The sequence below is a fragment of the Triplophysa rosa genome, linkage group LG22 (assembly GCF_024868665.1).
Source record: "Triplophysa rosa linkage group LG22, Trosa_1v2, whole genome shotgun sequence".
NCBI lineage: Eukaryota > Metazoa > Chordata > Actinopteri > Cypriniformes > Nemacheilidae > Triplophysa > Triplophysa rosa.
This window is the reverse complement of record NC_079911.1, coordinates 5997716-6022205: the sequence shown is the minus strand read 5'-3', so window position 1 is coordinate 6022205 and position 24490 is coordinate 5997716. Positions and strand designations below refer to the sequence as shown.

The window sequence follows — 24490 nt, the reverse complement described above, 5'->3', positions numbered from 1 at the left end:
AAATCAATGTTTCCCACTGTCCTGATGTGCATGACTTGACAATATCCTGCTCTGCTGGCCCACTGGGCAACTTGAGTTTTGTGTATTTTACACCCTGCTAGAAGTTTGTTGTATCGGAGTTTCACATTTGCAGTGTACGACAAAGTGGATAACAACTTTAAACATTCCTTAACATATTCTTACATACAGATCTTTAAAAGCAACAGGTTGGTCATTCATGTTATTCGGCACCTTTTGGTTTTTAATTTAGATTTTCTATGTCAGTTAAAGAGTGTACCATTATTTCTATAAAAGGGTATGCAATGTCTGAAGTGTGAGCTTGGTCCCTTAATGTATTTTAGAATTTCTATATTTTATTATAACTTAATTACTGACGCAATGGCAAAAAACCAGGATGAATTATTGACTTATTTTTTTATATATTTTTTTCCAATATTTGTGGAGATTTTTCATATCAAACAGCAAAATGCCAAAAACATCAATGATTTAAAAAAAATCGCTTATACTTGTTTATGAAATATTAACCTTTTGGGGTTTTTACCAAAAACATGTCACTTTTTGGAAGATGATGTCACTGAAAATTGGCATGCCTGGGCTAAATAAAGAGATTTCAAAGATGGAAGGAGAAAATCACCAAGAGAAATGTTTTGTTAAAACTTTAGCATTGGAGAAAGGCAAACATTTTCTCTAGTCAAAAGTTTCTAGATTTCTAAATTTCCATTTTTCGTTTGAATGAAAATGTTAACGAATACAGATGCAAAAATATCTAGTGGAACCAAAATATTTTAGATTCCTTAGAATGTAGAAAAACTACGACATCTGTAATGCAAGGACACGAAAATGGAGCATAGTAAGAATGAAGCACATTTCAATACACACCAATAAAAGGCAGTCTATAGCCTATTTCAGGAGCATTCTGCTTATAAGAGTAGAGTTTCCCTGGCTCTTTAAAATACAATAACAGATCTGACATAAATTATGTCTAAACGTGGTGTGCAGGGTTCCTTTAATACTTCCATTAAATGAGTACTATTATGGGCACCGGTTAACCCCTTTAGGTACTCAGGATTGACGCTCGTCCTGTGAGGCGGCAGCGGGAAAGAATCTTTTAGCGCCAAATGAGCAATGGATTGCGCGCGGGCAAGACACCCCGCCGAATTGAAGAGGAGGTTAATTCGCTTACTTCAGACAGACAGATGAAAGGAGAAAATAGTTTCACTTTAAGAGGGAGGAGCTGTGCCCAGGAGGCGGGATTTAGTCAATGATTTATTAGGAGAAAAAGGAAAGCTAGGGGATCCTTCATCCTTCAGTTCGACCTCGTGACGCTGATGGGATGCGCGCTGAAGTGGGAGATACAATACGGCTAAAATTAGATGCTAGGGGTTTGGACATGTTTACTAAACATTTTTCTTTATTATTATAGGTTGTAGATCCACGGGAGTAAAACATCTTCTGATATTTCAATATTTCTATTTTAAATATCACTCAGGAACACCTGCTCATCAGAACGACACAACACGAGCTCTCGCGCTGCAGGGTGAAATGATCTCTCTTGATAATATATATTAAAATAGGTCTAGAAGCACGGACATAAAAACGTGTCGGGTGAGGGTGTTAAGTCAAGCATAACTCAGACACCTTACGGATTATAAGAACATTTATAGTAAAAAGTAGGCTACATAACTATTTCATTAAAGACAGTTTTGTGACAAAATCCTGGAGGATATTCTTCACAAAAACAAGCTAAAATTGTATTTCGTACAAAAACTTATTTCCATATGGAGTGATACCGCCTTTCAAGTAAACATATAGCTAATATAAGTATGTACATTTGTTATATACATTATATTGCGTTACATGTAATGCAAAAGCTAAAATAAATGTAGATTATTTTATACGTGTCCTAGTTTTCTTAAATAGGCTACATTAACCTATACGTGCATTATTTAATAAAAAATACCGTCAAATAATAATAAAACTAGTGACACAAAAATAATAATGACGAGAAAGAACTCGAAAAAGTTTGACTAGTCTCTCGTTTCATTTTTTTTATTATAGTCTTAAAAAGATCGAATGGATATTTCACGTAAGTGCCCGGTTACAGCCTTGTACTAGCTTTCCTCACCCAAGAAAAGGTGTCCAGAAAACAAACGTCACGCAGCGTGTGTTGACAGAATAAACAGTGTATGTATTGTGATCACTTTTGAGGAGAAAATAGGGCTGTTGTGGCTTTAAGAGGCTGCTGGTCCGTCGCTCGCAGCTGCTGGCTTGCGCGCAATAGAAGACAGTGGAGATTCATTACTTCTACAGCACAATGGACATTTATCACCCCATGGTGTTATTCAAATTCAGTACCAAGCGAAGATCATCCCCACTCCCTCTCGCCGTTCGTCGTGGCAACACCGGTATTGTTACGGAAGCCTGAGAAAAGGCTTCATAGGAACGTGATAGTTCGTGCCATGCCATAAGGGCCGTCCCATCAAGGCATTACTGAGGGCGTGCTGGTTATTCAAGCATCCCTCCTTCTTGCGTTTGACCATTTTCTCCGCTTGCATTAGTAAGGATACAGCGCTCGCCCGAACACGCGCACAGAACGGAGTCTTGCGTTCATTTTCATCACCGTACCGTTGTAAGAAGAGCCTTTTCCTCTAACATCATCGCACTATTGGCAACGAAAGTATCGAATGGGTCTCCTGGAAACGGCTTTTTTGTAGTTTTTTCTTTTGCCTTTATATCAGAAGATGAAATCCCTTCGCCTGATGACGAGAGGTAGAACTACAAGGATGCGCGCCCTTACAGGTGCAGAAATGGCGAAGAGCTGGCATCTTTTACACTCGGGACTTTAAAGAAAATCGCTCTGATTTTTTTTTCTTTTCAAAAGTGTTTCATGTTCTGATGTGGTGAGCTGTGGTTTTGCATTTTTCTGGTGTGGTTCATTCAGTTTCTTTTAAGGCACGTTGAAATTGGATCAAACTTTTAACCCTACGGTTAAGAAAAGCGTGCAATGAGAATGTTATATTTGCATAAGATTCTAATTGTAAACTCAAACAGTTTTGTTCATTAGCGCACGTTTAGAGCAATTTCGTTTTTGTTTAATAGCCTACATATTTCTTGAGGCGAGAGACACATTGCAACTTTTAAATCAAGAAAATACGAAGATTTTAATCCTAATGTAAAATGCACGTCATAGATCCGCAAACTAACGTCAATTTAAATATAACGTTCAACGCCAAAACTGTACCTTTACAATAAAATGCAAAATACAGAGACACGCAGATTGAGAAGGAGAGGGAGGAAAATGAGAAACAAAAACAGACGTTATAAAAGAAATGACATTATCTGCTAGGCCCCAGTAGCCACAAAGACAGTTTAGAACCGCATTAGTTAGCTACTTTGCTTTATACGTGCAATACATTTTAAAGAGCATTCTGTGTGATTTCACTTTTTGTGTTAAATCGAGCTTTGTCGTTTTCAATGAGTCCCAGAGATTGATTGTCCAAACGCAATTCTTGTCAAATGTAATTCAAATCCAAGAATTGTGCCTGGACATCTGTTGCTGGAGATTCACATTCTTCACTAAAGCATTGTATACTAAATATTAATTTTCACTGAAGGTAAAATGTCTTTTATATTATATGGTTGTTTTACGGATAGCTCATTAGCTTTTAAATGATATACATTTAAAATCGAATAAAATGCAATGAAATAAAACAACTGTTTACTTGTGGCTAGTTGCATCTATACTAATATTCGTTTGGGAAATATTATTGTGTTTTTATAGCTTTATTTAAAAAAACGTCGTTGTTTATGAGTTGCAATTTAAATACTAGTTACATTTCCCAAACGACTTTTGTTGACTGCTTGACTGCAGAACCTAATGCAAAATGTTGTGCTTTTAGTATTTATGCTTTCAATAGGCTACTGTCTGATGAATATAAAGTCACGCTGATTATAAAAGCATGGTGGGAAAATGCTTGGAGCATGCTTGAGTTTTTCATTCAGTGAGACTGCCATCTTTTGCCCAAAGCTGCACAGTGAAGGACTTTACTACGACATGAAACTGATTGAACTAAAACCCCATTTATTACATACATTTTATCAGCCTGATTTATTACTTGCATCACTGCAGAAAATGTTTTGGTCGAGTCACTGCCTTTATTGCGCATTTGAGGACTGGGCTGCGCGTGTCTTAACGCACAGTGTAGGCCTGTACTGCAGGCAAAAAGAAAAAAAGTGCACGTGTTGGCATCTGTCTGTTTCATAAAGACCAAAACCAATAAAACATTCAAAAGTAATTAATTGGTGATCCTGGATTTTGCCAAATGCAATAACAGTGGATCATATCGGTAGGCTAAATGTAGTTGTTTTGCCTTGATTTGATATTCTATTTCAGACTGTCGATTGATTGTATTGGTGACTCCTCTTGCTGAATCAATAAATTGCTAATTACACTACAAAGTAGTTTCAGTGACGTTTTTGACAGCGAAAAGCACCAGACGAAATTGTGGAGAGAACCTCAATTTTGGAGGGAATTTCGTTTGGTGCACTTAGCCTACTAAACATCTGCACCTGCACACGTGGGGCTGAAATACATAAATAAATCATTTAAAATACGATTTAGAACTATAATTACCAACATGTCATTTACGATGCTGTTTGACGTTGAGATTAAATTAATTGGGATCTCAATAAATCTTTGAATACGGATTAGCTCATACATCGGAAAATGTCAGCTACAGCACTGATTGTTGACACAGACTGGTAAGGTAATAATAAACAACTAAAAAAATAACGTTTAAATGCACATTTACGAAATGTAAGTATTAAAAAACGATTAGGCCTCCATCGGTCCACTGGTAAGGTAATAATAAACAAATAAAAAATAACGTTTAAATGCACATTTACGAAATGTAAGTATTAAAGAACTATTAGGCCTCAATCGGTAAACCGATTTTAAAATGAGCGGCCCTTGAAGGATTTAGTATAAAATTACGTCATAAAAATGGTTTCTTCAAGTCAAATTCATAATCTGCATTCAAAGTTAAGTTCAAGAATGTCACTTTTATTGCCCCACAGGCTAATAGCCTAACCCAGGCTAAAAGATAGAAGTTTGACGATAAATAAAATATAAAACAAAATTCAACACACGTCTGGTAAGTCAGTTTTAAAATAATTTTCTGACACCTGTGTTGACGGCTGTTAAATGACAAGCTTGTAAATGCTTTTGCCTTTCCTGTCGATGGCGCACTCCTAACGTTTATCCACAGACGACCAAACGAGTTCTAGTGGATGCACGACATTTCATAAACAACATAGAAACCGTTTAATGTGCCAAATCCACTTGAAACCTGTCATAATCCATGTCTTGGCCATAGACATCAGAAATTAGTTTTTTAACATTTAGTCACAGTAGCCTAAGCTTTTTTCGTAGCATCTTCGAGTTCGAGCTTGTTGTTTCAGGACTACGTAAGCATCACATAAAAGCGAACTTTTGGAGTATTAAAACAATAGAGAAAACAATACATTACATTCTGCTAAATGACATTATGTAAAGAATATAGACTATAAGCCAATGTAATAGAAATAATTACGAAAATTGACAAGTGGGTATAGTGAGTTGACATAAGGCATTTCAAAATGACCATTTCTAATATTTTCATAAATTTGCCCGTCTTACATTATAAAGCTATAAGAGAAGACTTTCCAAACCATTTTATACATAGTAAAACAAAATATTATTCAAAACCATTTTATTTGAAAATGCAACATAAAAAGGCAGTTTTGTATTATTAGCGTTGGATTTAATCGCGTTTAGGCCAAGCAGTTCTTTTTACAAATCGAAGTTTTCGTGGTTGGCAGGTGTCTGATGTGAGATTTTATTGGTAAATGCCATTACCTGCTTTTTAGGGTATATGCATCTTATTAGAATATGATGGGGTATGGATGACAGGCTAAATAAATATCTAGACTTAAAGATCTAAATGTAGACAAACGAACGCAAACCATGTGGGTTAAACAATCTGTACAAAAAATAGCAAGAAACATTTGCAAGAAATTTATACTTAATATTAAAAGCCATATATTTTAAAAACATCTACGCAGCCATTCAGCAATAGTTCATATATAAATATCTATAAATCCCGTGACATATTGTACCCTTTACATATAGCCTAGGGCCTAGTTATTAGAAATGGATCTAAAGAATTGTATAAATATGGGTAAATTATAGAGACAATTCTCGCAACTAACTGTAAAAATACAAGCATTTCGTCAATTTATGCCCAAATATAGCTATAGTTGCTATATAGTGTTTGCATAGAAAAATAACTATAAACGAAGTAGAACGTGCTTTTAATAATTAGACCACTCACTCATGTTTACCCCCCCAAACACACACATAAAAGCCCAGTTCGTGCCACACACACACACACACACACACACCACTCGTGACATCACGTTTTCCCCCCTCAAGATCATTAGCATGTGTATTAGTGTTACTATTATCATACGGGTTTCCGTTGCAGGCAGGAGAGATTTGTGCTCGACTTCCCGCAGACATGCTTCAGTTTATTCTAACGAATATTCTATAGGTGAACCCTGGGACACGGAAGTAGAACCAAATCAATGTCCATAATAAGAGGCATTACAGCATTTCACTATAGAAGTGACATTGTTTCTCAAAGATGCTAAACTGACCACACAAACACCACAAATTATACATTTATAGATGTACGAAATATTCTGTTTTATAGCAGGCTTAACGTATATTCACTTGTGGAAATTGCAAGATATTACCACATGAATATACTTAATTTAAATTAATATAAACCAAATATCAAAATACATGCTGCATTTGTGACATAACACATTACTGCAAGCTAAATTGCATGAATCTATTAAATCTTTTACAAAACATTTTTATTTTGTACCAATGCATTTTAGCTTTAAAAAATATTTTTTGTCGACACAATGTGTTTACATTTCATATTTATTTATAACAAATAAAAAACAGTTTGCATAAAATATGCAAAAAAAAAAAACCCTGAAATGATGGGTATGAAGGCATCAGACAAAAAAAACTGGGGGAAAATTTTATCGGAGCCATTTGACTTGGGGTAACCGGTTTATCATTTCTCAAGAGAGTCCATCTGGACACTGGCTAGACAGAATGACCTTCTTAATGAGCCCGTGCTCCCATCCTAACCCCCAACACCCTCCTGAACGGTACAAGGACCAACGAAGAGTCCGCAGTCTGATGTTTCAATGGACCAAAAAACTAAATAAAAGAGCGTCTGTTCATTGGGTTGGTCACAAGTCCAGGGTTAGGATTGAAATCAGCAAATGATGGCATTGTTGACAGGCCATTTGAATGTTGACCTTTTGAGAGTGGCAAGGCTCCTGTACGGGTGTCGTGCATCTTTAAGAGTCAGCTAACCTCCATGAAGCGTGGAGATGAAGACAACATTATCCTGGTCCTGAAGCTGATACTCCAGTTCTCCCTGAAAGGAGCATAGATGCACACACACACTTGTTCATGAACGATGCCTTTTATACATTTCCAAGCTGAAAATTAAAATATACACCTGATGAACCGTATAGATTTAACATTTATTGTAGAAAGCACACACAGAGACTAGACTGATTTGAAAAGACACTCGACTTTAAATCAACACTTGATTTGCAGGCTTTCGGTGTCATTGACAGTTGTGGAGACATTGACTTTTTTCCATTGATTGTGTTTCTTTAAATTACGGATTGATGCCATCACACGTTTTCCTGATAGAACAACCCAACACAACCTTTATGCACATTAAATAAATGGCGTGTTGACACTAGACACTGTTTATGTTATGTACACACACACACACACATATACACGCACACACACTTACCATCAGTTCCCAGTCTGCGTCGTTAATCAATACAAGAATACCAGGTCTACTGTGTGTAAAAAAAGAAGAAGAGCTCATGTAAGAACACGACAGTAAAGCAGCACTCTGATAATATAATGCAACCTGTTTATACGCAATGAAAATCGCCAGTGTTGCGTTTTTCTCGAAGAGCCTTACATCTGCAGTTCATTCCATAAATGAGCCACTCTCATACAAATACACACGTATGCATGGACCGGTTTGATGTTTTGATGGTATGATAACCTTGAGCAGAAAAAACTGAACGGTATTGCAATTACAACACTAATATTTGTTCTTTTCAATTATCTGCATATACAAACAACAACTTTTAAACTGGAGACGTTACACTTTATTTTTAAGCAACATAGAACATTGTCTTTCAGATAAAAATAAATTACACGATTTTATGATTTAATTAATTTTGTGTAAACAAAGCCCATACCTTAGAAACGGTATCACAGAAAATGTTAGTGGTTTTGAAACTTTGACTCTTTCAAACCTCGGTATACCTTGGAACCGGTAACCAGCCCATGCCTACACACGTGTAACACGAAGAATACGCACAGGGATAAGCCCCAAAAAATGTCAAAAGCCAATACTTATCAAATAACAGCACAATAAATCTACATAAATTGGCCTTGTGTGTTCAACTATAAATATCTGTCTAATCAGATTAGTCATCCGAAATGCGAAGAATATTTTAGAATAATCATAATGAATATTTTATTCAAATGTTTTAAGTTTTATTGAATTTGAATTACAAAATGCTAATGTAGATGAATAGTTGGTCCCTCATGGCTAAATAGTCCAGGGTGCGGTTGGATTTTCTTCAGTCCCAGTGACAGTTAGGTTGGGCATAAAGCAGAAATCAGAGCCTATTACGATTGTCTCCATTAAACCACTTATCAAATGCAAAATTACAAGTTTGATAAATGTTGCTATTAAAATAACTAAACATACTGAGCACAAACCACATACATTTACAAAATTTCTTAAACCCACGCATGAAAAGAAATCACACATTTATTAAGCCGCAAGTATTTTATCTTGATGTAAAATACACAGGACAAAACCTAAATGTTGCACAAGGCAATGCTGAGAGATTCCACATCCTGGATCTAACAGAGAATCTACAACAGAGCTACATTTATTTGCATTTAGTGTACGTCTACGGCGCGCGTGTATGTTTGTCTGAGCATCGTCCTGCCCTAGTCACGTATTTACTGGCCGTCTGTGAGCATGTACTTACACAGTATCGCCCTGTATAAAGAGCTCCGGGCGCTCCTTCAGCATGTTCCCTCGAATCCACGCCAGCAGCTGCTTCATGTCCCCTGTAAGAGTAGCGCAGAGGGTCAAAGGTTACAGGTCGGAGTGCAGTGAGACAGCCCCACGGTCGATGTGACGCGACAGAGCCTCCAATGAAAGATGGGGGGGTTAATAAGAGGAATATCAAGAATAGACATACCCACCATCAATTCAAAGACCACCACTGAAAATTCTGCAAATTTAGAGTCGCAAACAGAGATGTGTAGCCGCACGAAACACTGACCAAGGTGAATGTGACTGCAGTAGGTAGGCTTTACGATATCAAAGAACCGCATAGATATCTATTAAAGGGGGACGGTGATGATGATTGATGGATATAAACCCAAGACACCCATGCTGAAATTCAAATGAAATCTAGGGTGTCTGCGTCCCCAACCCCCAGGGATATGTGATGGAAAACTGACCTTCGCAATCGTACGGAAAACCAACAAATATAAACATCTCCAATGCTTTACGTTTTAGTAATGTGTATTGTATCATAGCTATTCGTCATTATTCCACATAAGAACAGATAAAATGAAGATTTTAACATGCAAGTTCTCCCCAAAATGTAGCATGTGATGACGAACGATGATATGTGTGTATCTGTGCGAGCACAGCCCAACATGGCGGAGAAGTCTGTATGTCTCTGGTTCAACATCAACATTGTATCATCAAGCGTCCATGTCTGGAATATACCAGTTTTCGTCTCGAAGGGGTGGTGGAGTCAAACACTGAGACATAGTGAGAAAGAGACAGAAATACGCAACGAGAGAGAGATACGAGAGAGAAACAGCTAGCTTATTGTTTGAGGTGGGGGGGGGGAGTTGGAATTTGTTTGCGAGTTTGCTGCGGTTAATATTGTTCCAATAAATCTGGGTGAATTTCCGTATTTTGAATTCTGGAAGATCGATAGATTGTCCGTATGGAAAACTATCACACTCGGTGGAAATTTGTAACAGACTGAGCTCTATAATGCATCGGGAAAGCTAACACATATCCCACCCGATCCAAACACGTTTGTAGGCTCATCTGCTCAAACAAAAACATTCATTCGGCTGCTGGTTACAGTTCTGGAATACAATCCTGTGCCAGGCTCAGGTAACAGGAAAAAATGCCAAAAGTGAGATAAATCACCCACATATTTATAAAATGGGGCAAAATGTGTGAATTCCTGTTATCTAGAATTTGATTGAAATATAATTATAGTTAAGGGTTTAAAGGGCATTCACAACAGCTCAACATCTAAATTAACAAACAATATAAACTTCGTCTCGTTCATTTAACATTGACCTATAACATCTGAAGGGGCATTACAGAATAGCTGGCCATGTGTGCGTAGGTGTACGTTTTAATATGTGTCAGCATAATCTATATCTGTAAATCCCATAAGAGGTTAACAGAGATTTGTATGTACAAAATGTTTTAGTTTTTAATGCAAAATGCGATTTGTGTTCTTTGTGCGGCTGTAGTTGTTTTAGACACCCGTCAAAATCTGAGCAAATGGAAGGAGGGACATAGAAGGTCTCAGGTGGGCGATGGTGACTAACATTGGGGAACCAGAGAGCGTGTGGGGGGCTGGGAAACCCTTGATGGGTTTAAGGAGACATGATGTCCGGCAGACTTGTAGTCACCATTGAAAATGCATTATAGCTGGGGGTACGAACGATCGGAAAAGTGGGAGGACACATTATAAACCTTATCAGCCTTACTCATGAATATTAATTAGATGACACAACATTTGCCCAGTAGCAGCCGATATACTGAAAAGTGAGTAACTGGGCGACAGTCATATTAGGGTTACAGCATATGACTTGTGTGTACGATCGCTCAACTGGTTGGTCGGGTCTTACGAAATTTCTAGATGCCGCGAGTGCTATGTTTGCTAAGCCCTTGATTGTAGCTTACTTGCTATGCTAGCATGTATAATATAGACCGAGATCAAAAGGACGAATGACGAGGCCAAGTGGGTTCAGGAGTGAAGGTCCATACAATGCGCTCACTGGGCAAGTTTCCACCACAACTGAAGCTTTTAGAGTTGTCAGCACCAATGCGTGCAAGCGTGTGCGCGTGTGCTAGCGTGTGCCGTGCTTCTCACTGAGAGGCAGGGGTTGAGCAACAGAGGCTGTTTCAGGTTAATTGGATCGCTGTCAGCCTCTTCAGTTGTGTAACGATCGTTGTACCTTGCAGCTCGGCGGACCCACAATCCTGCACCTATAAAGAAGAGTGATGCTTGCCTTAGTGCTACGCTAACGCAATGAATATTGACTAGCAGCGAAAGCAGGGGGCAAAAAACAGACACAGATCGCCTTGGCCCACATAATTCCTTTGGTTGGTTGCGGGGAATTTGAAAAAAACTGTTGTGAAAGTCGCTGCTGCGTTTTTTTCGTACAAAGGGAGGTTCATGTGAGCCAGGGGCGAAGAGTTAGGGGTCAACTGGACACCCCACGCCTATATCGCCCTCTTTTCTGTTAGGGTTTTGGAAGAAAGCTCGACGAAATGGACTGGGGAAGTTGCAGTGATGTAGGCGGAGTAGGAGGGCTAACATGACTGGGAGGGGGAATTTGCGTGGGTGGGTGACGGTGTCTGCGTTGCATAGTAGCTGGCTGGCATTCTCGTTTCCTTCCATATTGCATGACGATCATCATTACCTCTACTATCTGTGGGTGGGAGGGAAAGAAAGCGTTTATCTTGCTCGGGATATGAGGTTTGCCGTTTCTATGACAATCGTGTGTGTGTGTGTGTGTCCAGCAACGCGGGGTTCGCGCTGCTCATCAATCACCCAAAGGAGTCTGGACCCATGGACAGAAAATTTAGGAGGGATTAATGTAGAGCATCGGCATCAGCCTTAGCAATCAAAGCCAGCCATCCGTGACGTACTCGAATCATCCCCACAAACACACGGATGGACTGTGGGCTTCAGAGGTGCTCAAGGTCATCCCTTGGGCCCCTGCGAGGTCTCAGTGGCCACATTCCCTCCCGCGGTCCACTTTTGTGGACAGGTTGTCGTGGTTACGCCAATGGCGTGGAGATTGACCCTGCTCTTGTTTGGCAAGGTTTGCGGAGGTCAGCAAGGTCACCAAAACACACACATCACATATTCCCGACCGTCGAGCTGGGATGGGGATATAAAACCTTGCTGAGCCCCAAGTGAAGGAAAGATTGTAAAACATCAAGTCACTCTTCATGTGTCATTTGACAGCAAACAAATAAAAACTCAACACATCCTAATAATTGCTTATTAACTTATTATTGTGTCTTCGATCAGTTGAGGTAAAGTAGGCAGGAGTTTTAAAACTCAACGAAGGCCAATAACTGTATCTATGAGAGTAAAACTCCTAACATTGAAAGTAAACTGTCAAAACTGGCCAGATTCACCCAAACACACCCATCTATATGAAGACATTATATAGGCCATTAGTCACCCTGCTCTTCAGATACCGGCCACTGAAAACCCCATACCAGTAAACATGGGTCATAATGTGTTTTCTCTGCTAATAACTTTCGCGTTCCAATCCAAAATGGGAATGTCACCCACTTTCTACTTAACTACAGGGGGCAAAACCAGTGCTCCCCCACAGCCTTGCACCACTTTAACCCGACGTCCCACTGGGAAGCCGTAGGAATCTGAGGTAGGAGTGAGGCATTTGTACTGTCAAGCATACCAAAAAATGACTGCACACAAAAAAGACTTTTGTGCTTTGTAACAATTGTCCCTCCATCCTTTACTGGCCCTCCATTCTCCATACCTTTCCTGTGACCCCAGCACTAGGCATAAAAGATCCATCAACAGTATCACTGGCTGCATTTACAAGTGAAAGGGGCCCAATAATGGAGCAGTTAGGAGAAGAATGGCTGGGCGCAGGGAGGCTCACAGATGTTGGTGGTGGTTGAGGGGGATGTGGGTTGTATGGAGAAGGGGCTCAGCTTCATTGTTGCCGAGGGAGGGGTGGTGGAAAAAAAACTGGATTTGTGATGGCAGACCGGCATTGGTTCGCCATTGGCCCAACGTCAGGCTGAAAGCAGCACTGGCTGGAAGAAAAGGTGTCCAGGGAAGCGTGTGAACCAGGGCTACGAGAGGTCAGGGCGAGGCGAATAAAGAAAGGGCATCGGGTAGAGGGACATATTTTGGTATGATTTGCGTAGCCTTTTTTTTCTTTAGAAATGGCAGAGGGGAAAGGCCTCTGTTAGTTCCAGCAGGGCAAATGGCCAATGGGTGAATCCCACACCCGATTCCCTGGCATTGGGATAGAAAGGGTGGAGGTATTTGGAGCTGATTAAGTCATCAGTACTGGGAATGGTGAAGCAATGGTAATGAGAAAATTTTAAGCATTATTAAAAAAAATTATTATTTGAAGCATAAAGTAATAAATATTAATGTTCAAAAACATTAAAAGTAATTCACCAGAAAAAGAAAATTCTGTCATCATTTACACACCCTCTTATCATTTCAAACCTGTGTGACTTTTTTTCTTCTGCAGTACACAAAAGAAGATATTTTGAAGAATGTTGGTAACCGAACAACAATGGTACCCATTGACTTGCATTGGTTGTGTGTCTATACAATAGAATTGAATGAATGGGCACTGACATTGTTCGGTTACCAATATTCTTCAAAATATCTTTTGTGTTTTTAAGAAAAAAGTCATACAGGTTTGAAATGACAAGAGGGTGAGCAAATGATGACAGAATTTTCATTTTTGGGTGAACTATCACTTTAAGCATTTTTTACTTAATAGCGTAGATTAATATTAATCTACGAACATATAAGAAAGTTTTATTTCCTGTATATCTTTTGTTTATTCTTATGTACTGGAAGCGTGTAAAATTATATTTTAGCAAACATTGAAAATTTTGAGGGGTGCAATATAGTGCGGGCGTTTCTATCCATTTGACCTGGTAATCTGAGTTATATGCACATTGGCATACGGTTGGTAATGCTTGCCACAGATGACACAGTATAAACAGTAAAAGTAGATTTGTCTGTACTCACAGGGATCTGATTGGCCCGGGAGTGTCACATGATGATTCTTCACTCCATCAAACAGAAGTTCAGCTCCTCCTCTAAAAAAAGGTTAAAAAATACAGTGCACATAATGCATTAAAGGCCTATTAAAAGCCCAACAACCTTAAAGTGAAAGTTCACCCAAAAATGAAAATTCTGTCATCATTTACTCACCCTCTTATCACTTCAAACCCGTATGACTTTCTTTCTTGTGCAGAACACAAAAGAAGATATTTTGAAGAATGTTGGTAATCAACAGCGGTACCCACTGACACTGACTGAATAAAAGCGAATGGGTAACATGACCAATATTTTTTAAATATCTTCTTTTGTGATATCTTCTGAAAAGATAAGAGTGTGAGTAAATGATGACTAAAATGTATTTGTTCTTCTAAACACAAAGGAAGACATTTATAAGAATGTCAGTAACCAAACAGATCTCATCCCCCATTTACTGCCATAGTAGGGGAAATAAATACTATGGGAGTTAAAGGGGGATGAGATCTGTTTGGTTACTGACATTCTTCCAAATATCTTCCTTTGTGTTTAGCAGAACAAAGAAATGTATACAAGTTTGGTACAATCTTAGGGCAAGTAAATGATGACAGAATTTTTATTTTTGGGTGAACTGTCCCTTTAAAGCTGCAGCTACAAGCCGTTCATCCGTCCAGCAGACCCTTTAAAAAAGATCACAGCTAAATATGGCCACTTTTAGGGTGTTATATGGTGAATGCCCAGCCCGCATTCATTCACATTATACTTGACAAATGCACTTTTGTTATTTTGAGAAAAGCTGTGGCCTGCATGTTCTTTTAAACGCTGGTGTTGAATCCAAACAAAATAAAACTCACTTATGAACTATGTAAGAACGGGAGATGCTGCACGTCAGAGATAAAGACAAGCTAGATCAGAACATGAAGTCAGAGAAGGACTCATGTAGCAGGTGCAGGCCCAATAAAGAGTGCTCACATCTCCTGCAGAATGGCCAGTTGTCCTCCAGATCTCGAGCCTTGGCGCAGCGCCTGTACTCTAGCGGTACAGAGAGAAGCCAGCCTGTGTGCCAGTCTCACAAACACACAACCTCTGTCCGTAGACAGTCACATAGGACACTGTTGAGACTTAAAAGCAGTGATGTCTTTGACCAAGAGCCAAATGCTATATTTTGGTGCACCCGACAAACTCTGACCCAGATTTACTGTGTCTGTCTTTATGTCCTTCTGATGCATCTCCCTGCTGCTCTCTAACTATGAGAGAAACTGAATTTTATTTCTGCAGCATGGTTATGGTGTGCGTGTGAAATACTTCAATGACTTAATACTTTTGCTTAAATGTGCAGTCAATAACAGATGTATTAAACACTGCTGTATCCCACAATGCAATGGGCTTGACTGGACCACTTTCAGTTTGAAGGATAAACTCGATTAAGACTGATATAACATGTTAATTTAACACAAAAAAAAATAAAAATGCTAAATAACTATATTAATTTCCGAGATGATAACTGGACGTTAGGGTTATTTATATAAGCAATAAGATCATAATACAAACAATAAATTCATCTGATAACAAATATTAAACTGTTCTTTAAATGTTCATTGCCGTGCATACGTTCAGATACTATTTACAAGTAGTTATCTGCATTAGCTGTACAAGATAAAAGCATTGGACACATGTCCAACCCCTCACATAAATATAGCACGTCATTTCGCTTTAAATGCACGAGACGCATGACTGACAGCACGCGCATCCCCAATGAAATAACACTTTCAATTTCTATTACATAATTTTACTTATTGAAAGAAGTTATGTTCTGTTATCGCTGCCAAACACTTGACGAAAGAGCAACTAGTATCACTTTAACGTTACCGTGAAAACGTCGAAGAGTGTGTTCGAAGAGTTCTCATATAACGTTATAATTGTATTAATAGAAACGCGCGGGAAAAGCAATGGTTTATGAATAAAGCAAGAAACACAAACCCGAACTCCAGATGCAATGCCAAGGGCGCAGCCATGTTGGTGTACAACCCGGAAAAAAATCAAACATCTTCCCCGGAAACTGCAATTTCCTCCGATAATCCTATTGGACCGTTTCGTGAGGGGGCGGGTCTATGCGTTGACCCACAGAGAAGCCTGCGGGTCTTTGAATATTTACTTTAAAACATTTGTACTTATAAGTGTTGTTGAAAGCTAGCTTTGCAAACATATAAATATGAAATAACATATATATATATACATAATAATTAAAACAATAATATATTTAGCAGCCAATATATTTTTAGTAGATTTACATTTATTCAAAATGTATATAAACGTGTAATTTTATAGCCTACTTTTAATATATAAATGTATTTCATGCATAAAAAAGTGTATTCTTTTTAGGTATTTTTATAACGCACAGTAGCCTATATATTTAATATCTCTCCATCTCGATATGAAAGCGTAAAGGCGCAATGCTGTTATTGGGAGTGATGCAGTGGTCTTCCACCCCCTCAGCCTCTGTCATACTGGTGACAGGTCTGTCCCGACTAGAAGCAGATTGAATTGCAAATCTCCTGCCTTCTGTTGGCGTCCGAGCCTGAACTGGCCCTTTGCAGCCGGCCATTCATGTGGTAATGTGAAGTCTGAGGGGCCCAGGGTCCACAGAGAGTCACATAAACGGACACTCAGGACTGACTTCCAAAAAGACTGTTCCTTGTATATATCACTGTTAATTTGGACTATCACAGTAGTACGTGTACAGCTATAAGCACATAATGTGTGTGTTTATAGTCTTGTTAGAAAACAAAGACTGAAAAGTAATTGACTTCAGTGCGAAACAATTTACAGTTACTTCATAAATGTAGATTTCTTGGTTTCTGATTTGCCCTCAAAAGTAAAGAAAATACAGTCTTCAGTGGTGTGTATGTGAGATCTGTATCTCTCTCTCTCTCTCTCTCTCTCTCTCTCTCTCTCTCTCTCTCTCTCTGTGTGTGTGTGTGTGTGTGTGTGCGGTGGATGTGCTATAAGCATCAGATTTAGATGACAAAGTGTTAAAGAACCAAGACATGTAATCCAGTCTCTTCACATGTACTTAGCTGTTCAGAACATGACAGGCTGTTCCTGTGCTGTCAACAGTGAATCTGCCTAAATAAGCTTTAAAAAGAAACTACTGTCAACTGAAAAAAAAGTGCACGTCACAGATTTTCTAAATTGCCCTAACACAATTTTTGAGGCAGAGCTTGAATTGTCAGAACAGCAATGGCAATCCCCGTGTTGCTTTGAAAAACAGTTCGCTCACAAATAGCCCAGAGGCACACAAAAAACATTTTCACGAGATTGAATAGCAAATATTAAAGTCACGTAATGTCATACTGTGGTACGATGGTGTATTTGTTTAAAATATTTTATTTTGCTTTCAGAAAAAAAATGAAAGAAGAAAATAGAAAAAATCCACAAACTTGGACCATTCATTAAAATCACCTAAAACACCAAAAACAAATGTTTTATTTCATTTCCCCGTAATTTTGTCTTGAAGAAACCTTTTGCAAGTAAACCAAACAAATCTGATTTTAATACATTGTATGAACCAGTTTGAAGTTTTTTGTTTCAAAGGTTAAGTTGTGTTATGTTATTGTATGACTTCTGTTCCTGCATTGCTTGGCTCAGTTCACAGATCACATCCGCTTTCAATAAAAGATTTTAATATGCTTTTTCACAATATTTCAACATAGTAATGTGTGAACTCTGCCTTTGTATTGGTCTCAATTGTCTGTGTGGGCATTCGGTGCCAGTGTCCCATGCATCCCGTGTTTCTGTCAGCGTGCCCGTTTGCCAGCAGTGCCTGGTGGACCTCGCTCTGACAGACACAGCTGTACAAGGGACAACAGGCACACACATGTGTGTGCTTGCGCGTACACAAACAAACACACACACATTGAAAGATTGCATCATGGTTTTGCAGCACACCCCCCAAACACGCGCACACACATTCTGTGGCCACCATCTTGTCTTGGTGAAGTCAGCCTGACGCACTCACAACCTAAAGAAAGCACACATGCTGTGCCGCACTGCACACTCTCAAATGCACATGACACTATACAATAAAAAGCAAGATGTACTTATTTTGTCATAAGTATATTAAGCATAAAATAAATCCCACATGCAAATTTTAACAATGGAAACATTTAAAGTCATTTAAAGTCATGACATCAGATCTGTGGCCCAATTCTACACGAATACGTGATATCTAAAGGTAAATTATTAAAGGTCAACGAAATTAGTATTCAACGTATGATAGTTTAAGTATTGAGTTTTCTGAATGCTGACGTCACCGCATACCGCATATTACGACTGACGACGTAAATGCAACGCATAGCAGGCATCAGCTTGACGCTGATGCCACCTCGTGGTCATTTTGAGTAGTTGCACTGGATTAAGAAAGCGAAGGCAAACGCTTATTGCTATTATAAAACAACGGCGTAATGACAGAAGACGAAGACATCAACAATTAATTACCGTTATCATCATAATATCGTGTTTACAACGTAAAACAGACGGGGTTAGACCATGTTATTCTAGTAAGCGGAATAGAGGTAAAAATAAAAGATATTACACTAAACAGACACAAGCTTACTGTATTTAATTGTTTATTTTTTGAAAAACGAGTGCAAAACATATGACATTATTTACAGCACATAATAAAAGAATGCAATCACGTGAGATCGTTCACTTCGTGTATCATCGACCGTTAAGGGGTAACTATTTACAGAACGAAATAGTCACATTTTACCTTTACGGTAGAGAAACCTTTCAATAGACAAACCAAACACAGATTACAGTCCTAGACCAGTAGGCCATATTAAAGAAAAAGTTGGAAAAGATCCTAAACTCAGTCCTCTTTCTTATTTTTGAGCTTACTCAACGGAGCCCTCTGCTGGCTGAAAGTGGAATTGCATAAGATGCGCTTTCATCCCATTATGACAGCATCATCTACTTTTAGATGTGCCTTTATTGAGATACCTGAAAAATACCTTCAGAAAATTCCCTGGTAATATGCATTGATAGACTGGGTGTGACGTGTAGCAGCCTGTATGCGATACGCACCAGATCGCAATAGAACAGGATAGATAAACTTTACTCTATGGGCATACTGCTACCCACAATAAGGGTAGAAAATGTACACTGCTGACAGAGGTATATGTATGTGGCTTTGGGTTTTGTTTGACTAAATCTTTCAAAACTTGGAAACAGGGCTGAACACCTTTTGAAATCAAGTAGATGAATATGGATCTGTCGCTTTGCTGTTATCGAAACTCTACTAAATTGCATTTCATTCTTCAAATTCAGTATTAATAACATGTTCACATTTTCTTTTATTTCACATTATCAAAACTAAAATAGTGCAGAAGAATGTGATTTATGTGCAGAATGAACCTAATAGGATGCAAACGCCGCTAGCAAAAAGATGTTCCAAGTAGTAGGTTGTGATATAACTTATTGCCATAATGTTAATAATAAAAGGTGTGAAGAAAGCAAATGTCCACTAAAATCTGGACAAGCATGGTGTTTGACTACATTAGATTGCTTATGGTGACTCTACATTGAAGATCTTTAACCCTGAAATCATTTTGTTCAGAACAGGCCACAGGTTAGAAAATGGTCCAGGAAAATGGATGATACATGACAAATTTGTACAAGCTTGACATTGTCTCCTTGAAAACATATGTGTCTAGTCAGCTAAAAAACACGAAAAGATATTAAAGACCCCATGAAATGATTTTGATGACATATTTCCATTGGGCTTGTCCAGTTTAATTAAACATAAAGAGAAAATAACTTTTAATTTACATAACCATTATTTGGTTTCAGAGGGGTGTTTGATTCGAGATTCAGAGGGGTGTTTGATTGATAGCATTTAATTGGACACTTTTTTTATATGTTCCTGTGAACGAGGCCATATCTAGTCCATATTCCCAAAACAGAATGCGAAATTTAAATGCAAATGTCTCCTAAAGTGATCTTTGTCAACATTTAGTAGTACAACTGCATAAATGGTCACAAAACTCCAATTTTGATTTCAAAGGGTCTCACATTTAAAATGAAAGGCCTGAATCCTCGCAGTAGCTGTCTACTTGATTCTCAACAAGAACATCCATAACAGCCTCAAAAAGCACAATAAAACAAAAATAGCATAAAAATAAGACTCTTTGTCCAGCAGGTATCGGGTTGAATTCACACGATTTGGCAACATACATTCAGATATTTGACAGGCGAGTAGTCTGTTCCAGCAGTAAATGTGACAACGCAATGCTTTATCATGTCTAATACAGAGAGGCGCTACCCCTCTGAGCAAACCACACGAAATGTCTTCAAATGGCAATCTTAATGGAAACAAAATTGTGGATTCACAGAAAACGGGATATTCGAGTGAACTTGCACATTCTCTTTTCTTGAAATGAAAGTGCCCTTGATCAGAATATGCATTCTTGGGTTTTGTTCGTCCCACCATTGATGGAGATGTTTCAGCTTCAGATTTGTATTTCATTCCATTGCTGCAGTTCATGTCTGTGTACTTTGGGGGGCGCTGTCATGCTCGCATAAAGCCTGTCCCCTTTTGTGCCTTGTTTTGGAGAGTGAGCCGCTCATTGTTTTTCTCCATTTCCGCTTTATGGCTCCCTCCAAAAACAATAGTCCATGACATAAAGGAGAGGGGGATTTGTGGGTGCAGGGGTGGTCAGGGTGCTATAATTCACTGTGTCTCACTGGAGGTTCCAGCTTGTGGGACAGAGCGGTGAGGACCTTATCGAACTTCTCGTAGCGCTCGGCCTGGCTGCCTTCTGAGCCACGACTGCCCCATAAAAGCCTCATTTGAAACTCCGTACAGAAGATTTCCAGCACCTCCTTACGCTCTTGGAAGTCTGTGAGGACAAAGAAAGATATTAGAGAAGAGAGCAGTCAGTCTGATCTTTTTAAATAGCTTTGGTGCTTGTGGTGCAATGACATTTCGGCAGCAGTGCATGTGTAATGGATATTTCAAAATACTATGCGCTTAATAAAATAAGAAATCGTACATTAAGATTAGTAACTCCCATATCTCTGTACATTTTTTATAACTTATGACCCTCCTGAAAACTGCTGGCGCCCATTGGTTAAACTCATGAGTCGCGGAAATTAGCAGAAATCAGAAGAGATGTTTCAGGGTGGAGCAAGTTATTTCACCTTGCTGAAGTGTATCACTAAGGAAACTGTATTTTGACATGGTGTGCTAGTAAACTGGAAGAATCGTTTACCGTGAAGTTTGCTCTCTGCATTAGTGCGATAAAGTCCTCCGTGGTGAGCGATGGTGCGTGCTGCCTCCAGGTGGCTCATGACCACGTCCACTCCAGACTCCACACTCTCCCAGGTCTCCAGCGCCTCACCTGCCGCCACACCCCGCTCCATCAGTGACAACACTGGCACTACGTGAGGGAATGAGGTGTTGGAGAGCACACAGGTCTCTGTGAAACAAACAAAAAAACACAGATGGTTAAACTTCATAAGGCTACACTCTTGCAAAAAATGGTTTTGTATTTATTAAAAGTGATTAAATTGAACATTTTACCACTCTTGCTCTTTACTACTGTTCTATTTAAAGGTCTAGAAAATGAAATTTAGCGGCATCTAGCGGTAAGATTGCGAATTGAAACCAATGGCTTACTCATACCCCCGTCCCTTTCGAAGCACTACGGTGGCAGACAAAGGACTAAGATGTTGTCACGTTTTTCGCTTCTTTGCCGAAGGATATTACTTTTTATGAATTAAGGTCTTAATACACCCCTGAAGACATAGTTATGTATATTACATTGCATTTCTCTCAATAGATCCTTCCAAAAAATTACACTACACGTAGGTACTTAAATGTGAGAACTTGATGATTTTGATGATTTTTATTTGTTGAAATCTCTGGGGTACCTCCAGTGCTGGAAATGGCTGAGATTCACTGTATTTGGGGACATTTTTTATATGTCTATACCGTAAATATGCAGCATAAAATGCCTGTTTATACATGTATGAAATGTCATAGCGTCTGGAGGCTATTTCATGGATAAAAGATTCACTCCCTGGACTCCGTCCCAAACGTGACCCCAGATTTCCACCCCTGAGTACCTCGTAACGTAGGTTAGACTGACTTAAAACCCCAAAGGAAGACACTACAGTAACATGCTATAGCAGGGCTAGTCAACTCGGCTCCCGGAGGGCCGGTGTCCTGCAAAGTTTAGTTCCAACCATAATCAGGTACACCGGACCAAGCTAATCGATGTATTCAGGACTACTTGAAAATGATGAACAGGTGTGTTGGATTTAGGTTGGAACTATACTATGCAGATCACTGGCCCTCCAGGACCGGACAAGCCCTGTGCTATAGTAACACTATGTTTTACCTTTGCCATCATTCATGGCTTTGAGGAAGGGCTTCAGTTTCTTCTCATAGAGAATGGCACCTTCAGTGTGTCTCTGTCTCAGTGTAATCCACGTCTGCTCCAGCCGTGAGATCTACAACACATTCATGCCAGTTATTAAAGAGCACAGTTGTGTATGCCATCCAACCATCAATCCATCCTAGTATTAATCAGGTGCACACAATAATCCACACTTAAAAAATCATTGCTGTGTTAAATATATTATTTTCAATTCACACATATAGACTCATCCAGCTCTTGAACCTGATGCTCCTTACACAAGTCAGGCCGGTCCAGAGTTATTACAGTTTTGATTTTAGTTTTATTAGTATTTTTAATCATGTTTAATTTTAATTTTTTGTCTTAATTTTAGTTAAAGTTTTAGCAATTTTGGCATATGCTTTTTGTCATTTTATAATTTATTGATTTATTTTTAATGTTGATATGTAAGATTAATTAATTTTAATTTTAGTTTTAGTTTATTATTATAATAAAGATACCAAGCTCATCGCTCTGAAAAGCGAGGTGTGCTATGATTGGCCAGTTAACCAGTGCGTAGTGATTGGTCGAATCCTGTCCTGTCATCCTGTCAATAGGCCCTTTTCACATGACGTCACGCATCTTCTGAAGCAGTGTTTGCTTACTTCCACCAGCTCTTCTTCTCTGCGGGAGATGTAATGTTATCTCTTTTACTTGTTTGTTAGTGAAGGTTCAGCGGTTATTTTTTCCTCATGACACGATTAAAACTTCTTCCTGGTTTTTACCGGCAGCTTGCATCCATTGTGTTGCACTACTGACATCTGCTGGTGATCGTCAACTTCTCTATTTAGTCAAGTCATATTCTTGCTATAAGTCCTGGTAGCTAGATTTCAGTTGTTTTTGTTAAACATACCTGCATTTTACTGAGAAATCTCCGGTATGATGGCGAACCGGAACTTGGAATACACTGCTTTGCGAAACGAGGAAGATAACTGACGTCATTGTGAAAACGGGCTATTGCTTTGGAACCTGATGTTCCAAATATGGTATGAGGCGTCACATTTCCATCACACGCTTGCACGCCCACCTTACTTGCGTATACATTTGGGCGGTCAAGTCATACCACGAACTGACGTAGATTTGAGGGGGTGTGGTTACACGAGGCGTTTCAGGCAGGTCTGGGTGAGCATTCGCTTTTAGATAGAATGCATCTTTTGTTCCGACACTTTCATTTTTGCAATGTTACGTGTCTAATACATGCATGGGCAACTTATAACACACCAAAGACACAGAAAAACACGTATTCGCGCCATATGACCCCTTTAAGTTTTTACAAAACATTTTAGGTCAATATTTTATTTTATTTCAATGAACAGGAACGTTTTAAAAGTTGTAATTTTAGTAAACTAAAATAACCTTGGGCCGGTCCAGTCGTTCCTCACAACCCTCCCCCACTGATCTTTTCCTCCACCTTCATCTCATTCTCCTCTCACTGCCCTTCACTTCTTGTGTTATGACTTTACAAGCGGCTGAAATAGAATGTGATTTAATTGCTGGTGGTAAATGTCAGTGTGAACGAACACAAGACCGTACCGACCGCTCTGAGCTGCAAGCAGCTTTCACCGCTGAATAATTCTTCCGAATAACACGTACTGTACGCAGATTTATACACTACCGCACAGGATAGGGATAGGTTCACTGTCTCTCACGTTCTGCTTTCCTATTTGTCTAGTAAGTGGTGTTTGCTAAAGCATTCATCTCTGTTACTTCTGCTCATATGTCAGGATAAAGTTATTTTTTGGGCAAGATAATCATTCTCCACGGTTTGTGTAGACACTTTAAATCCAAATGAGATGTGTGGTATTGCTGTT

General features: G+C 38.9%; 2 protein-coding genes across 4 annotated transcripts in view; both read right to left on the bottom strand.

Annotated features, from left to right (window-relative positions):
* Positions 1-5629: 5629 nt before the first annotated feature.
* urm1 (ubiquitin related modifier 1) lies at positions 5630-16273 on the bottom strand. Of its 2 annotated transcripts, none has more exons than XM_057321935.1 (5): positions 16090-16142; positions 14212-14282; positions 9163-9244; positions 7893-7941; positions 5630-7499 (listed from the first exon to the last, which is right to left on the bottom strand). In XM_057321935.1, the coding sequence occupies exons 1-5, from the start codon at positions 16125-16127 to the stop codon at positions 7431-7433; spliced, it is 309 nt and encodes a 102-aa protein (XP_057177918.1). In that variant the 5' UTR covers positions 16128-16142; the 3' UTR covers positions 5630-7430. The 2 variants fall into 2 exon arrangements, with proteins under 2 accessions (XP_057177918.1, XP_057177919.1); XM_057321936.1 differs by lacking the exon at positions 16090-16142 and adding an exon at positions 16201-16273 and having other exon boundaries at positions 5631-7499.
* A 2565-nt stretch (positions 16274-18838) lies between these two features.
* sh2d3ca (SH2 domain containing 3Ca) overlaps positions 18839-24490 on the bottom strand; it is a 61526-nt gene continuing 55874 nt past the window's right edge. For both annotated transcript variants that reach the window (XM_057321112.1, XM_057321113.1), the window contains 3 exons: positions 22623-22734; positions 21492-21698; positions 18839-21119 (listed from right to left, as the gene is read on the bottom strand). In XM_057321112.1, the coding sequence (XP_057177095.1) occupies positions 20944-21119; positions 21492-21698; positions 22623-22734 (495 nt within the window). In that variant the 3' untranslated portion in view covers positions 18839-20943. The remainder of the gene's footprint in view (positions 21120-21491; positions 21699-22622; positions 22735-24490) is intronic.